At 34.3% G+C, this 16,626-nt stretch overlaps 1 protein-coding gene across 1 annotated transcript in view; it reads left to right on the top strand.

The window, feature by feature from the left end:
• The window catches only part of LOC107600685 (growth factor receptor-bound protein 14), a 38,720-nt gene extending 25,441 nt beyond the window's left edge, over positions 1–13,279 (top strand). Inside the window, exons 5-13 of the mRNA XM_016292642.1 lie at positions 250–387; positions 3,588–3,698; positions 4,442–4,537; positions 6,298–6,360; positions 8,253–8,369; positions 9,136–9,205; positions 11,297–11,384; positions 11,636–11,729; positions 12,788–13,279. Of these exons, the coding sequence (XP_016148128.1) occupies positions 250–387; positions 3,588–3,698; positions 4,442–4,537; positions 6,298–6,360; positions 8,253–8,369; positions 9,136–9,205; positions 11,297–11,384; positions 11,636–11,729; positions 12,788–12,934 (924 nt within the window). The 3' untranslated portion in view covers positions 12,935–13,279. The remainder of the gene's footprint in view (positions 1–249; positions 388–3,587; positions 3,699–4,441; positions 4,538–6,297; positions 6,361–8,252; positions 8,370–9,135; positions 9,206–11,296; positions 11,385–11,635; positions 11,730–12,787) is intronic.
• The last annotated feature ends 3,347 nt before the right edge of the window (positions 13,280–16,626 follow it).

Raw genomic sequence — 16,626 nt, 5'->3', positions numbered from 1 at the left:
TTTTTTTTTTTCAGTTAAAGTTCATTTTATTTCAAGTAATGATTTTTTAAAAAATGTTTTAGTTTTAGATAACTATACTATTATTATAATTAAAATATAATAATAATAATAATAATAATAATAATAATAATTGTCTCTTTACTGTAATTTAAAAAAAACTTTACATTGTTTTTGACATTTTTCATTTTTAACTTTAAAGACTGAGATGGATAAAGCGTTTGAGTGTCGTGTCTGATGTTCCTTCTGCAGACCTTTCTTAGTTCCAGCGCTTGTCCTGAGATCCATGGATTCCTCCACGCCAAAGAGCACAGCAGGAAATCCTGGAAGAAGTTCTACTTTGTGTTACGAAGATCAGGATTGTACTTCTCCAACAAGGGCACATCAAAGGTGGGTTGAGATCGTCACATTCTGCTCGCGGTTAGTCGCTAAAACACTCCACCTCTGATCTCACTGCCACAGAGTCTGCAGGGATTAGCTTTAATTGTTCACAATACCACTTGCTCTTACTATAAGAATCCCTTAAATGTGAGCTGCGTGTCTGAAATGCGTCTTGAGTTGCGAGATTGTGCAGAATATCACCAGTTCATTCAGGTGCTGAGGTTCAGACTCTTATCTGATGAGCCTAGTTACTAAATGATATATATATATAGTCAGATCTAACAGTGCAGCTTTATGGGGCTTAACTCAATCAAACTGGTAGAGCCAGATTTTGTCTAACACCCGTGGTATGCCAAGTGCTGAACCCTTCAAAGTCACACAACAGGTGAGCTGTGTACTCGCACACTACTGTGCCAACCTGCACTGCCCTGGCTCTTTTGCTCTCCACTTCATGATATCAGGCTGTTTCTATGGGCACTTTTACAAAATAAACTCTCATAAAATGCTATATACACTTCATACGCTCATTACTTTATTTAATGTGTCCACAAACACTGGACATACTGTATATGCATCAGAGGAGAATTCTATCTTAAATTATGTATTTAGTTTGATAACATACAGTTATATAAATTACATTTTGCAAATTTTTGGAATTAAATGGGTGACACCTTTGCTTTGTCATTTTAAGGCAAGTTTCATAGCTGGTGTTTTATGTATTTTAAATACACACAGTAGTTTTCATTGTGTAATTTTGCAAAATTTTCAATTATACTTGCACATGCTGGCATGGATACAGCACCACATGAAAATAAGAATAATAACAATGTTAAAATGAAATTCTATAGAAAATGCTTCAATAAAATAAGGACCATTACGTTTTTTTTTTATTGTGCTTTCTATTATAATGTGTATATATATATTTTTTTTTGTAAAATTAAAAATTATAATTATTAATATTATTATTTATAATAATAATAATGCGCACAATTATTTTCATTGCTAAATTTGGCAAAATAGCAGCTTGATTGGAAATATTTAATGCAATTTTTCACAAGCAATATTTAATATTCTCTCAAGCTTTTCACTGACACTGTCATATTAACGTAAAAAATATTAAATAAAAATAGGAACCAAATTGTTGGTCATTATGGAAATGATGCCACAACTCTGAAACAGTCATAATTTGTTAAAATGATAATTACATTTTATTTAATTGATTTTTTATATTATTATATTTATATATTTGTAATTATTTTATTAATTTATTATACACAATCAAATAATAATTTACATCTGTATAATTCATTTTCACAGTTTTTTTCAGTTTTAAACACATTTTAATAAAGTAGTTTAACATTTTTTATTTATATACATAAAACGTTTGAAAAGTAGCTAAATAAAGGCATTGTGAAAAATTTTCCAATGTTTTAAATGTGACCTTGATATAACAAAAATAAGTGTGTACATTTTACATGTGTGTGTATGTGTGTATATATATATATATATATATATATATATATATATATATATATATAATTATTATTATTTTTTTTTCAGAATTAATGTAAAACATAAATGTGCGAGTATTGAAGAAACACCTGAGTGATTTAATTCAGCCAAGCAATTAGAGCAGATTCTGCTGTTTTTTTCCTGGTTTTGGCTGTTATATTTTTGTCAAAGGTGGAAAGAGTTCTGCTAGTTTGTGAGTCCACACCTTACTAGTCTGTCTCTGTCAGTTTGGAAACGAGACAGGTGAGGCTTATACAGGTGAGACAAAGCCTGGCTTTGTGGGAGTTTTTTTTCCCTTGCTTTTCTTTCTCTGTCTCTGTCTCTCTCTCTCATTTTCTTTTTTCTTTTGGCTCGCCTCACTAGCGGTGTTACTGAGATAAAGCTCCTGCCGTTGCAACACGTTTCCATGCTTTCTCTCGGCATGGATATGCATATTACAGCCTCAGTGTAACTGAAGCCAGCAGCCTTAGTCTCTCTTTGAGCTTGCGGCATTGAATTAAATTCTGGGAAAGACTTCGTACATGTAAAATAACAAATTCTTTGAAAAATGTTCTTCAAATCCACTTTAGACACTCATGTCCTTTTGATAACCAATTTGAAAGCATGTGAGAGTGTAAATGAGCAGCAGTAGTGCAGCCGCTGAGACAAAGTGAATTGAATTTCAACAAACTGCCTGGCTGTTTGTTTTTGTTTTTTTTCGTTCCCAATCCCTCCTCATGTGCACAGGTCAAGTCTTTTGTCTCTAGGAGTCTGTGATCGGTCACACATTCTCTTCTCTATATTTCTATATTACATTACAAATTCCACGTGTGTCGCTCGTGTCCTGAAGGTCTGTCAGATGCCGTTCATGTCTCACATGTTTGGATTTATTCCTCGCTACAGCAGCTTACCGCTGGAACTTCACGCTGTGATGGAATGTGAACACACGCACCGCTCACACCTTTGACTGTTATGATTGATGACTTTTTGAAGTTTATATTGTATATTAATTGTTAGTTAATATTTTTAATTAATTAAAAATACAAAGCTGCATACAAACTATTTATATCATTGATAGTAATTATATAACTATATAACAATTAATGTTTTTTAATCAGTATATTAGAATGATTTCTGAAGGACCATGTGACACTGAAGATTGGAGTAATGATGCTGAAAATTCAGCTTTGCATCACAGGAATAAATTACATTTTAAAATATATTCAAATAGAAAAGAGTTATTTTAAACTGTAATAATATTTCACAATATTACTGTTTTTACTTGGTGAGCATAATTGGTGATTTACTTTCAAAAACATAAATTAAAATAGTTCAAAAGTTTTCAATAACTGATTTTTTTTAAATAAATTCATACTTTTATTTAACAAGGACGCATTAATCAGTGTCTTTTGTAACATTATACATTTTCACGGTTTCAAATAAATGCAGTTCTTTCCCTTCATCAAAGAATCCTTTATCACGGTTTCCACAAAAATATGAAGCAGCACTCTTTTAATTTCTATTTTGTAATATATAAAAATGATGTAAATATTTGTAGATTACATATTTTGATGGATAACAGAGAAAACTTTTTTTTCTTTTCTTTATTTGTTTTGTAGATTGATTGCTTGTTAATTTAGGAATAAATAGCAATTACGTTTGTTTTGGATCTGTAATTCCTATTTTAACACTATATTATTATTTTCTCTTTTCTAAAGGAACCCAGACACTTGCAGTTCATAGCAGAGTTCGGTGACAGTGACATCTACACGTTATTATCTGCCAAAAAAGTTTACGGCGCCCCGACAGACTACGGCTTCTGTGTGAAGGTAATTCAGTGCAGAGTCTTATTATACACAATTGCAGCAGTCGAGGTCAGTGTTACCAGTGGTTTTATGATATAATAAAGCCTCATTATGTCTCCAATTTATTGTTTATTGTGGGTTCTATAAAACTGGCATCAAGCAACCTGTCTGGCTCCTTATCTTTCATGAACTTTGTAATGTTTCTTTAGTGTTAAATCATTGATCTCTGCTCTGACGTGTGACTGTGGGAATATTAGAAAAATATATTGTAAAATCTATGTATTGTATTAGTTAAAAGATGATCGCTGTTTCACAATCCTGACTGCTTTATGGATACTTACCAAATAAATGAAATGGAATATTGCTTTTGTTATTTAAGACGGTGAAACAAGACAATTGAAACTTTAGAAAAGCTTTTGGGAGCTTATACTTATAATTATACACTTTAGCATCATGAAAAATATTCGACAAGACAAAGTAAGTTTATTTATATAGCGCTTTTCATACACAATATTAATTCAATGTGCTTAACATAAAAATTATAGCGATCATAAAAATGCACACAAGAGATAAAGGCAATAACAAATAAAAATAAATTGTTTAAATTAAAGAAAAAAATTGATAAATTAAAAAGAAAAACGTATACATTGAAATTAAAGTAAGAGACATATATGAAAGAAAAGGACTGTTCATTCAAGACGATAAATGAAAGATCTTATTTGAAAGGAAAACTGAGCTCTAAAGTGTAGATGTCTCCTCATATCCAGGCAAGCAAGTCGAATTCTGCACGTGACCTGAAGCTGCTCTGTGCGGATGATGAGCAAACAAGGACATGTTGGGTTACAGCCATGCGCCTCTTCAAGGTGAGAACTGCCTCTCTCTCCCTCGGTCTCACTGTAAGGTTTGTTCCCATTGCATCTCTCAGCGACAGTGGTCCTGCTGTGTCCTCAATCTGAGGCTCTCTGTTAAAATGCACTTCTGACACTCCTGACACAATAAATTGCAACAACAAAGCAGCCAGAATTCATTCATTTTCAGTTAGGTTTGACGATTTTTGTCGACATGAGTGGCAAAGTGATAGTTATTTTTGTTCATATAATGCATATGCATCACTGAGATTTATATACATTACATTGCAATGGACTACTTAAACACACACACAAATGGAATAATTATTTTTTTGCATTCAGCAACATTTTTAACTTGAGATGTTATGCAGATTTAGAAGCAGCATTTAGAATAAATGTATACCAACATTCAAAAGTTTGGGGTTGGTAAGATTTTTTAAATATTTTCTATTATAGTATATTTTAAAACGTAATTTATTCCTGTGATATAAATCTGAATTTTCAGCATCATTACTCCAGTCTTCAGTGTCACATGATCTTCAGAAATCAGTCTAATATGCTGATTTGCTGAAATCAGAAGCCTTTTGAGGTTCCATTTCAGTTAGGATGCTCCCTCAGAAGTCAGCTGCCTATGTAGGCTGTAGGGTTGTGATGGTGAGGAAATTTTCCCACCGGTTAATCGACGTGTGACAACCACGTGTGAATACCAGTATCACCGTGGGGGCAGGGATGTTCCCTCTTTTCCTCGCTTTCCTTCACTTTTAAATAGCTTGCAAAAGCTGCGTGCGCATTTTACTTTCACTTTCAAATTAGTGGCAATTCGGTGTAAAGCAATTGTTAGTTTTTAGTTCATTATAATTTTCCCTCTTTTCCTCGATTTCCCTCGCTTTTAAATAGTTTAAAAGCACCGTGCACATTTTACTTTCACTTTCGAATTAGCGGCAATTCTGCATCAATTGCTTGAATGCAACAACAAAATACAACGTCAAACTCACTTTAGCCTATATATAAAACATAGAACTTTTATTAACAAAACGAATAAAAATACACCATGCTATAGGGCAGGCCATGCCTAATATAAAATAACAAATAACTTAGTTTAAATAGGTAGCCTATACAAAACTGGAAATAAGTAAACATGTATAATATATAACCAAATAAATAAGAAACATAGAAAGTTTATTAGCAAAACAAATAAGAAAGCTTGGAGGCACGGCATACACCTTGATGTCAAATAAAATAAATAAATTACACAAAGTAAAAATCAGCAAACACCAATTAACCAATGGAACCAATGAAATAAGAAACGAATGTTTAAAAAAACTTCCAAAATCACCTTAGATAAACGGCAAAAGTCAACAGGCTTTTCAAAATCCCAAAATATTGCCAAACAGGCGCTTTTGCATTTCGTTTAGAAACTAAATCATCCGCCATCATCTTGTCTGTCTCACCTCACTCTGCTTGTCAGTCAGCTGGACTCGCTCTCCTCACTGGAGAAATGAAATCTGATCTGTGATGCGACTGTCGTTTGGCATGCTGCATTGAGCAGCCGCGTTCAGTTTTTAATTGTAGTGTCTGTTCTTTTACTGAACAAAATGATTTTTATTACTATAAAAAATCTAAACGATGGTGGGGGTCGGTGCCGCGGTGGGCAAGTGGCGTAACCGGAGTTGCGGCTTAACAACGGTATCACCGTCAGAACCGTCTATCGCGGCAAGCCTAGTAGGCTGTGGAACAGAGCTGTAATGTGCGTTTGTTTGTTTGTTTGTTCACAGTACGGCATGCAGCTTTACCAGAACTTCATCCAGCCCTATCAGAAGCAGAAGAGTTCTCCAATGGTGAGCCACAGACTCTAGTCCATAATCTGCCATGTATGTTTAGCACAGCAGAATGTTTAAACCACCGAGAAGCTTCACAATAACCATAAACACGCATTACAGTCGTACAGTGGAAAACAGCACTGAAATACTGTCATTTTTGCTCGGCACATCCTTGGCAGGTTTCTTTTTTTTCATTAGAAAGTACTTTATTGTTTTAAAAAGACTCAGAAAGGTTCAAGGTTAAAAGTTCAAGATGTAAACTAAATTTATCAATGGTTGCTTAAAATTAAACTTGTTTTCTCTTGTTTTGTTGGTCTTGAGGAAACAAGTAATTTCTTAACTCAATATCCTGCTGCATCATGAATGAGTGAACTGGGTTTTAGTTTGCTTCAGAAGTCTGAATATCAGTTACACACATCAGTGTCGGACACTTAAGATGAAGGCTGTAACACTATCGTCTTAGACACTATAGGGTCAGTGCGGTCAATTTCATCGCCAGCCAACTCCAGAAACCAAAATGTATGCATGCTTATAGAATAATGTTTGATAGATGATGATTAAATGGTTTGCAGATGACTAGAAAAACGGGGAGCTGCTGTGAGAAAATGAAGTCAAGATTACAAGAAAACAGCTTTTGTTATTTCAAGACTGCTAGAAAATAATGTTGTGAGCATGAGAAAACAAGATGGGAGAAAATAATAATGCATGGTCTTTGATGGCCTCTATATATTTCATAATAAAAATTACAACTATTTATTACACCTCTATATATATATATATATATATATATATATATATATATATATATATATATATATATATATATATATATATAATAAATCTGCAAAAATGTAAACAATTTTGTGTTTTTCTGTCAATATGGGGTGCTGTGTGTACATTAATGAGGAAAAAAAATGTACTTAAATGATTTTAGCAAATGGCTGCAATATAACAGAGTGAAAAATTTAAGGGGGTCTGAATAATATATATATATATATATACTTGCAATTTAGTTATGATAATTAGATTTTTTGCAATACTGTAATTAAAATTGACAGGAAGGCCAAAAAGAGTAGTTTCGCTTTCACAACGAAAAACACAGAGTCACACACACGGCGGGCTAGAGTGAGCGGCGGCCGGCTGCCTTGAATGAGCGGAGGCGGGCTTGAGAGTGGCGCGGCCGGCGGATTCCACGAAAGAGCGTCCGGAGGGCTTGCGGCAAACACATGTGACGACCCCGGGCTGGACTCCGCTTAGTCCACGGTGAAAGCCAATCCGGCGATCCACAGCACAAAGTTTATGTATTTCCTCAGTGACCAGCACGGATCAACTCTAGGCATGACGAAGCAGATATCGTCCTCTTTTGGAAGGCCAAACAAAGTAGTTTCGCTTTCACAACGAAACACACAGCACCTTCACGACATGGTGGCAGCAACAATACTACAGCGAGAATAAAAGTTACGCCGCCTTTCTTTGCGCGAACATTTGGCCGCCATTATGCAAATCTTCCCACATAGTGACGTAGATATGTGGGGGCGTGTTAGAACGAGCCGTTTTAGGTAGGTGTGGCTGACTCTTAACTTTTCTAAAGAGTATCTCTTTGGATTTGAGACATTAGTCTTTGCAACTTTACAGATCTTCTTTATGCACCAAGAGCTTGTAACACTCCAAAGACAAAGAAAAACTTGAAATCGCATCATATGACCCCTTTAAAAATTCAATATCTAACTAGCCATCATCTTACTTTTTTGACCATATTAATATCAGCATTTGCACCAAATTGCATAATTTTGCTTAGTTTGGGCCTTTGAATAAAATCAAGCTTTTTTTTCCTCCTTAAGTATGAGACTGAGAGCTATGAGATCATGTTTTTGTGAGATTCACTATTGCATCTTTGCCTGTGTTTTCAGAGGAGCATCTCGGAGAACTCACTGGTGGCCATGGACTTCTCAGGACACAAGAGTCGGGTGATCGAGAACCCGTCAGAGGCGCTGTCAGTGGCTGTGGAAGAGGGCCTGTCGTGGAGGGTAACGTCCCCACACACAGAATGCACACTGCATACTAGATTGTGACCGTGTTGTGCACAGATATTGTAAAGGGGTCATGAGATAAGAAATCAAATTTGACATATAAGAGGTCTTTGTATCATTAAAGCATCCTGAAAATTTCCTAGCTTAAAACATCCGCCTCATTATAAACAAAGCATTTATTCAGTCAAGCTCAAAAATGACTCTTTAAGATATTGTGGGATTTGTGATGTCACACTAGAAGCGTAAAGTTGTATCTGTCTTTTATAAATCTGATAAAACTAAAGACTCTTCAGAGATATGAAGGGTGTAATACTACTCTATAGGTATTCAAGATTAACATGAGACTTGCAGAAGCTGTGTGTTATACCCCCTTTAAAGGAGACACCCCTTAAAAAACGGATCATTGTAGAAAGAGGGTCAGAATGACCCTTGTTTTTTCTACATTTATATTTGTTTTTTTGTGCAAAAAACTCTATTAACATTATTAGTGAACCTCAAGGAATATATAATAAAATGATAATATAAAAATATATATTATTTAAAAAATCCATTATGACCCCTTTAATAACCTTGTTATTAAAAACAGTGTTAGATTTGTTCACACTAATTGTTCATTCTTCCAGTATGAACAGTTAACTGCAGTTATTACTTTTGTTGTATCTCTGGTTTTGGATGCATTATTTGATCAGACTGCTAAAAGAAAATATTGAAAATATTATATATTGTGTGTATATATATATTTGTGTGTTCTCATCTTCTCTAGAGGAAAAGCTGCCACAGGCTGAGCTCTCATGGTAGTCCGTCCACCTCTCAGAGCTCCATGTCCAGTATAGGTCAGCACACAAACACACGTCAACAAAATCGAGTAAAAACTTGACGATCCTCCGCCTGTCTGACATAGGGATGCAGCGATTAACCGTGCTTTAAAACGTCACGGTTAATTAATCGTAAAGGTTCCGCTAAACCGAGTGTTTCTGTTACATGGAATGGAACTGTTGCAGCTTGCGCAAAACGAAAAAAGTTACACTAGCGGTGCACCAGCTTAAATTGACGTGCTTATCAGAGGCACGGAGGCTACTACATGCATTAGATGAACTGACAGAGGGACCAAACAGCGAAGCTTTATTTCCACCAGAGAAATGCCTGTCGATAGTGTGGGACCATTTTGGGTACACCAAGAATGACCAGGGTGTCATTTAAATATTGCTGTAAAAAACTGCTGCTAAAGAGCGAATACATAAGGGATAATGCACGGCTTGCTGTACATTGAATGATTTTAATGCACGACGTGAAGATAAGAACCACCTGACGCGAAGCATTTGCGACTGAAAACTACTGCGTGCGACTGAAAATGTTTTAGGAGCACCAGTGCGACTGACCCGATCATCATCATACTTGTGATTGCGCTCAGGGGAGCTTCAAAGCTTTCTACATGTTTTTGCAGCGTTGAGTAATGTATCACAGACATATCTCACGAATCCTTTCATAAGCAAAGTGTAGACAGGGTGTAAATAAGAGATTCATTGTGCAGTGTAGAGAGCTTCGTTGATTATAGATGTGAGATAGCGATGAACTAAGATGAGTGACAGCTTTTAATGATTTTTAATGGAGTTTGTAAATGGGATACAGATTTAATACAGCAGTTCAATAAACAAGAATTTAATATTAAGTGACTTACATTGTCTGACTATAACACTATTGTCTGATTTTGCTCTATTTCGTCGTCGAAAATAGTTTAAAACAAAGACACAGCTCAGCCGCTGCGCATCTCCATTCAAACACAGCGGTGTCTCGTTTATGAATGAACGGGGTTTTTTAAACGAATCTAGTAAATCAGTGATTCATGATTACCCATTCATAAAGACAGTCACTTGATTCGTTCCTGAATGAATCAGCCGTTCGAATGAATCAATTGAATGAATGATTCAGTAATAAAAATCAGTGACTTACCGCCACCTGCTGGCAGTTTGTTTAATTTTTAAAGTATATTTTCAGTTATTTAAATCATTTAATATTTCTATATTCAAAATTGTTTATTTAAAGCATTAATATCATCATGAATTTATGGATTTAATTGCACTCATTCCACTTCTGAGACTCATTAAATGTCTGAAAGTACACCAGGCCACTTTTGTGTTCTTCTGTGCCACCTTTACAAATACATTTTGTTAATAATGATTTCATTTGATTGGTAACTTATATTTCTTATTCTACTTGTTTTTATTCTGTCGTTTTAATTAACATGTTTAAAAAGTTCATCAAATATATATTTAAGAATTTGACAAAAGATGACATACTTTTAATAAAGGTAGAGGAGTCAAATATCACCTTGTAATGGAAAGGCTACTTTTTGATACAATTTTGGATAATTGTTTAGAAGGTGCTCCTAAAATTTTGAACGTGCTCCTACATTTTTTAAGTTAGGAGCGCAAGTGCTCCTAAAAAGAAAAGTAAGCGTAGAGCCCTGCTACAATATTTTTTCACCATATTTCCAAAGTCTCTACCCCAGGTCCAAAAGAAATGTAAAGAATGTACAAACCGAAAACATTCAATACTTTTGCGATCTATTTCCATTTGTTATTTTCAAAAGAGAAATACTGTCATGGATGTTTAAAGAGCAGAGGTCACCTTTTTTTAATTCCAATGGGAGAGATGGAGCCCTTGTTTGTCTTTTTTATTATTATTTTTTGCTGTATTGTTGGTTACGGTGTTATTTCTTTTTCAAAAGCCAGCAATAAATAACACTTTAATATCTAAAGAGTGTTCATGTGATTTTATACATTAGTAATGCTGGGTAATGAATAAATGCATAATAATCGTCATAATCGTAAAACCGTGATTATTCCTCAGACAATAATCGTACCAACAAAATCTATAATCGTTGCATCCCTAGTCTGACATAAGGATGTCATTCTCTTCTCTAGCTATCCATGTGGCTCAGCCGTGGTTTCACAGCAAACTGTCCCGGGACGAGGCTCAGAAACTAATCACCCAGCAGGGCCTCATCGATGGGTATATTCATTTAAAACTATAATAATATAGATTTTTATTTGATTCTTTTTATATTTTATTATTCTTATTGATGAATTAATGAAATTGTTTAATTAATTTTTAATCACAGATCATGTTAATTGTGAAATGAGCCCTTTAACGTTGTGATGAACAGTGATGTGATTTTTGAAGCACGTGATTGTGAAGATGCACTAAACTGAAGCTTCTGCATTTCTAAATCTAAATGAAGTCGTTTGTTTCTCTCTTCTCAGGGTGTTTCTGGTAAGGGACAGTCAAAGTAACCCGAGGACATTTGTTCTGTCACTGTGCCATACGCAGAAAATCAAACACTTTCAGATTGTACCGGTAAGTCTGAACCAACACAAATGAACTGTAGCCACTTTCCATGAGTAGGGTACAAAATATAATTTTTCAATAAATTAATGACAATTTATTATTATTATTATTATTATTTCTAAATAAAAATATTAAAATTATTGTTTAATTGAACAAATTAGATCAAATGTATTACAGTAAAAATTTATTAAACTAAAATTAAATATTAAAATATTAATTAACTATATTATTATATTATATATTATAATAAATGTATAATTTATTCAGAAAAAAGTGTGTTGCAAGTAACAACTTTGCCTATTTAGAGTAAATTAAGATGTTTGTCACTAACTAGGTTGTGATGAAATGTTGGTTTAAAGCGGTACGTTAGTGATTATATTTAAGCTTATATTTTCCATATATAATATGTATGTTTGAATATATTGTATATGTGTGTGTGTGTGTGTGTGTGTGTGTGTGTAAAATATGCATATACTGTATATGCATGGATGTCACCGTTTTAAGGAGTGTCATAATGTGAGACACGGCTAAATATATATATATATATATATATATATATATTTTTTTGAGGGGAAGATATTTGCTGTGTTTAAAACGACCGGTCACACTTTAGTTTAAGGGCCAATTCTCACTATTAACTAACTATTTACTACAACTTTTGCCTTAATAAACTCGTAATTTGCTGCTTATTAATCATTAGTAAGGTAATTGTTAGGTTTAGGTATTGGGCAGGATTAAGGGATGTAGAATATGATCATGCAGAATGTGTGCTTTATAAGTTCTAATAAATGACCAATATGCTAGTAATATGCATGCTAATAAGTAACTAGTTAATATTGAGAAGTGGACCTTAAACTAAAGTGTTACTAAACAACCTTGTTTCCATGCTAAGTTAGTTTGGTGTTAGATTATAGTTTATCTGACAAGTCTAAGTCTAAAGTATCATTTGTGGTTATGATGCTTTAAAAAGTGTACCCTGTTCATGTAAAGTGGCAGTAAATGTATTTGTTGTGATGTTGATCTGAGCTGTAATGCTCTTCCTGTGTGTGTGTGTGTGTGACTGTCAGGTGGAAGAGAACGGCGAGCTATTCTACAGTCTGGACGACGGACACACGCGTTTCACTGACCTGCTGCAGCTAGTTGAGTTTTACCAGCTGAACAGAGGCATTCTGCCCTGCAAGCTTAAACATCACTGTGCCCGCATCACCCTCTGATCCGCTGCGGGACGTTCTGGACATCAGCTTGTGCCTTGGACAGGAAGCCGTTTCACTGTCCACTCCCTGATGAGCATTAGGGTCTGAACTCTAAGACTTTGATCGAGCATCGCTAAAGAGACTGGACTTCAGCGAGGGATGATCGTCTGTGGTGCGGCGCTGTAGATGGGAATGTATAATGTACTATATCCTGATACAAACACTCTCAGTGTGGATGAGACCACCTTATTAAGCTATCAATCAAAGCTGATGTTTAACGGCAGACCGTCTCAGGTCTCTGTATGGTGCGAACAAAGTAAAGCCGGGTGCACATGCTACGATTTTTACTGTCAATTCGCAGTCTAATCTTGGATATATTAAATCATAATACAATTATTATTATTATTATGAAATTTTTATTTTAGTATAAAAATGATTTAGTTTGCATTAAATAAAATATTACACATTATTTTTTTGCCATCTTTTTTCTTATATTCTTGGGTAAAAGATTTATTTCGGCATAAGTACAAAATTGATTTCCCCCCCAACAGATGCATGACAGTTTAATAATAATAATAATGATTATTATCATCATCATTATTATTATTATTATGCCATTTATGTAATATTTAATTGTTATTAAATAAAAATCTTACAATTATTATTTAATTTAACTAATTAAATAAAGAAAATGCATTACAAAAATATTAATAAAACTTTGATTTACATTACAAGCTATCATAATTTCATCTTAAATGTATATCAGTAACTGCACCAAACTGGAACCAGATTTTAATTATTAATTAAAAAACGTTGGGTCCCAGTCCATACATTTTTATAAAACAAAAATATTTGTTATTATCCATTTGGTCAACATTAGAGCTACTGTTATCAATTAAATAAATCATCCAGTTAATGCTGTTAGTCATGATGACTCAAGTTTAAGCTAAGATATATAAGATGTACAGTCTGACCTAAAGTTGAACTTTATTGCACAGTCTGACAAGAAAAAGTTGTCCTGTGTGCACTCGGCTTCAAATGGTATGGTATAGCCATAATCTGAACACTTAATAAGCTCAAACTCTTGCTGTTTTCCAGGGGCTCCTTTTTTATTCTTTTAATCATGTGTCAGAAAAATTCAGGTATTTTATAAACGACGTGTTTGCTGCGAGAAATGTCCTGTTTGCTGAAGATAATCTGTATCCGTGCATGCCGTAGATGACGATCCGTCACCAACGCACATAACATGAACACTTGACATTATCCTCTGCTGTATCACGCCGTGGAATGTATTACTTTCTGCCAATGACAGCCAACACGGTTTACATTCGAGAACTGCATGCATGGGTGAGAGAAATCACGTCACCACGGATGACAGATCAAACAATTGTTGTACATTTGAAATGGATTTTTATAGACACACGGCAGAATTCAGGTAAAGAGTGTCATGCACCTGATTTGGAACATTTGTAATAGTAAAACGATCAAAAGTGATGGCTTTTCCAGGAGACACACGACTTTCGTTTTTTATTAAATGAAACCTGATGATACAGATCCGGCAGAGCTCATGTAAAAACTAATAACCAATGATCCGTTTTGAACAGCCAGTATAATTGTACAATAACCAAGCTATAGACGCAAGCATTTCTTGAACAAATGACTCAATGAGACAAACAAATAAACTGTCCAAATCACTGTCATGGGCTGCGATTTCTGTCGTAGAAACGAACAATTGGTGTGTTTTCTGCGTTCTCTCTGATATTTTCTGTGTATGTTTCTTGGAGAATGACTTGTAAAATGAACACAATATTATAAATGGTTTTACAGATGTGTATTCAAATAAAATAATAATGAAAAAAAAAACTTTCTGATGGCCAAGGTCATAATTGCACTGTAGTTTGAACACTGGTAACTTGATTTCTGATCCAGTATATGATCAGATTTATTTTTCTCTGACTGTTAGTTTTATTACTGTTGTTGTTATTATTTTAATATTTAGTTCTGTTATGGCTGTCATATTCATCTACATCTTTTTTGATGTATCTTTGTATGCGTATGAGTATGTGTATCTTCTCAATTCATGCTTTCTGTACAGTGCAATCTCACAAAACCTGGGTCATAAGACACAAACAAGCACATTTTCCCCTAGACTTCTCATTACTGCAATGCAGAAAATCATTTAAATGATTAAATTGTAAAGTTTTGTTATGGTAGTTATCCTAAAATTGAATTTTATTTTGATATATAATTTTTTTCTCTATTTCTTTTTTAGTTTTAAGGTGAAAATTGGCCTGGACATGTTTTTGGATGAATCAAACAGCATTGCAGTTATACTACCAGTCATATTTCCAGAATATGTCAATCAGATCATATCTGATCAAATGTCTTCTCCTCAGTGACCGTGAACCTGTTCATTTACAGTAGATTCTCCGTTCAATGTTGCTTCCTTGTTATTTTCAGTGCAGCACTGAACTGTTGTTGTTGTTTTTCATAATGAATATGAAACAGATTTTTGTACTTTTATTTCCTGTATGTTTCATGACACTGACAGCAAATAAACTTGAAAAACCTTGTTCCATCCAAAATGATCTTAGGTCTTATTTTGCTTAGGCCTATTAGTTTAACCTCCATAAACTCTTAATTTGCAGCTTATTAATAATTAGAAAGGTAGTTGATAAGTTTAGGTATAGGGTCAGATTAAGGGATCTAAAATATGGTCGTGCAGAATAAGGCTTAAATATGTGCTTTATAAGCACTAATAAACAGCCAATATTCTAGTAATATGCATGCTAATAAGCAATAGTTAATAGTGAGAATTGGTCCCTAAACTAGAGTGTTACAGTATTTTTCCATTGTTTTCTACACAACCATAGGCAGTCAAATATGATGCAATCATCTGTAGGACTCAAAAAGCCCCTATAGACTTGTAGACTTGCTCTACAAAATAATCATGCTTTTATTGCAGAAACTTTGACTTTGTATCAATAGGTCAAACATTTCTGAATTATGGACTATTCATTATTGGAAGAAGGCCTTATGAACGCATTCAACTTCATTGCACAGGGTTTTTTGCACGGTGTTGAGTAGGTGAAAGGATGTTTCTTATTGTGCGATACCAATAGTCAAACATGATGCTCCGGGGATCTTTGCTGGATCCAGAGCTGTGGCTCCCTGAAGCAAAAACATTAGCACATCCTTACAACACAATGTTGCACCCTCTGGTACTCACCTAGTGGGTCAGAGGTTCATCCTACAGCAAGAAAAGATCACAAATCAAACCTCCGGGCTATGCCAGGACAACCTTTACTTCCAATGTTGGACGGCCAGCTCAGTGTCCAGACTTCAACACCACTGAGTCAGTTCAGGACCAACTGGACAGAAGGTTTAGGGCAGAACTTCTGCAATGGTGTTGAGAAAAAAAAACACCCAACAACTTTTATTTTACAGAAAGTAAGCCACACGTTTGATTGGTTCGTTGTTATGAATAAATGTTCTTCCAGTAATGTTAAGAGAATGTTTGTTAGTTCACAAAAACGTTGTTAATACATTGTTCATGCATGGAACTTTTAAATTGGATGTTAAACATTTCTTGGAGAACATTCAAAAGTAACATTTCCATAATGTTTGCAAAATGTTCAATTGGAATGCTCATATAAACAATATGTTTTTATTTGGAGCATTCAGAGAACATTAAGAAATAACGTTTTCATAAC

Source organism: Sinocyclocheilus grahami, unplaced genomic scaffold, assembly GCF_001515645.1.
Source record: "Sinocyclocheilus grahami isolate Dianchi unplaced genomic scaffold, SAMN03320097.WGS_v1.1 scaffold289.1, whole genome shotgun sequence".
Lineage (NCBI taxonomy): Eukaryota > Metazoa > Chordata > Actinopteri > Cypriniformes > Cyprinidae > Sinocyclocheilus > Sinocyclocheilus grahami.
The sequence above is the reverse complement of the archived record's forward strand: the minus strand, read 5'-3'. Positions and strand labels throughout refer to the sequence as shown.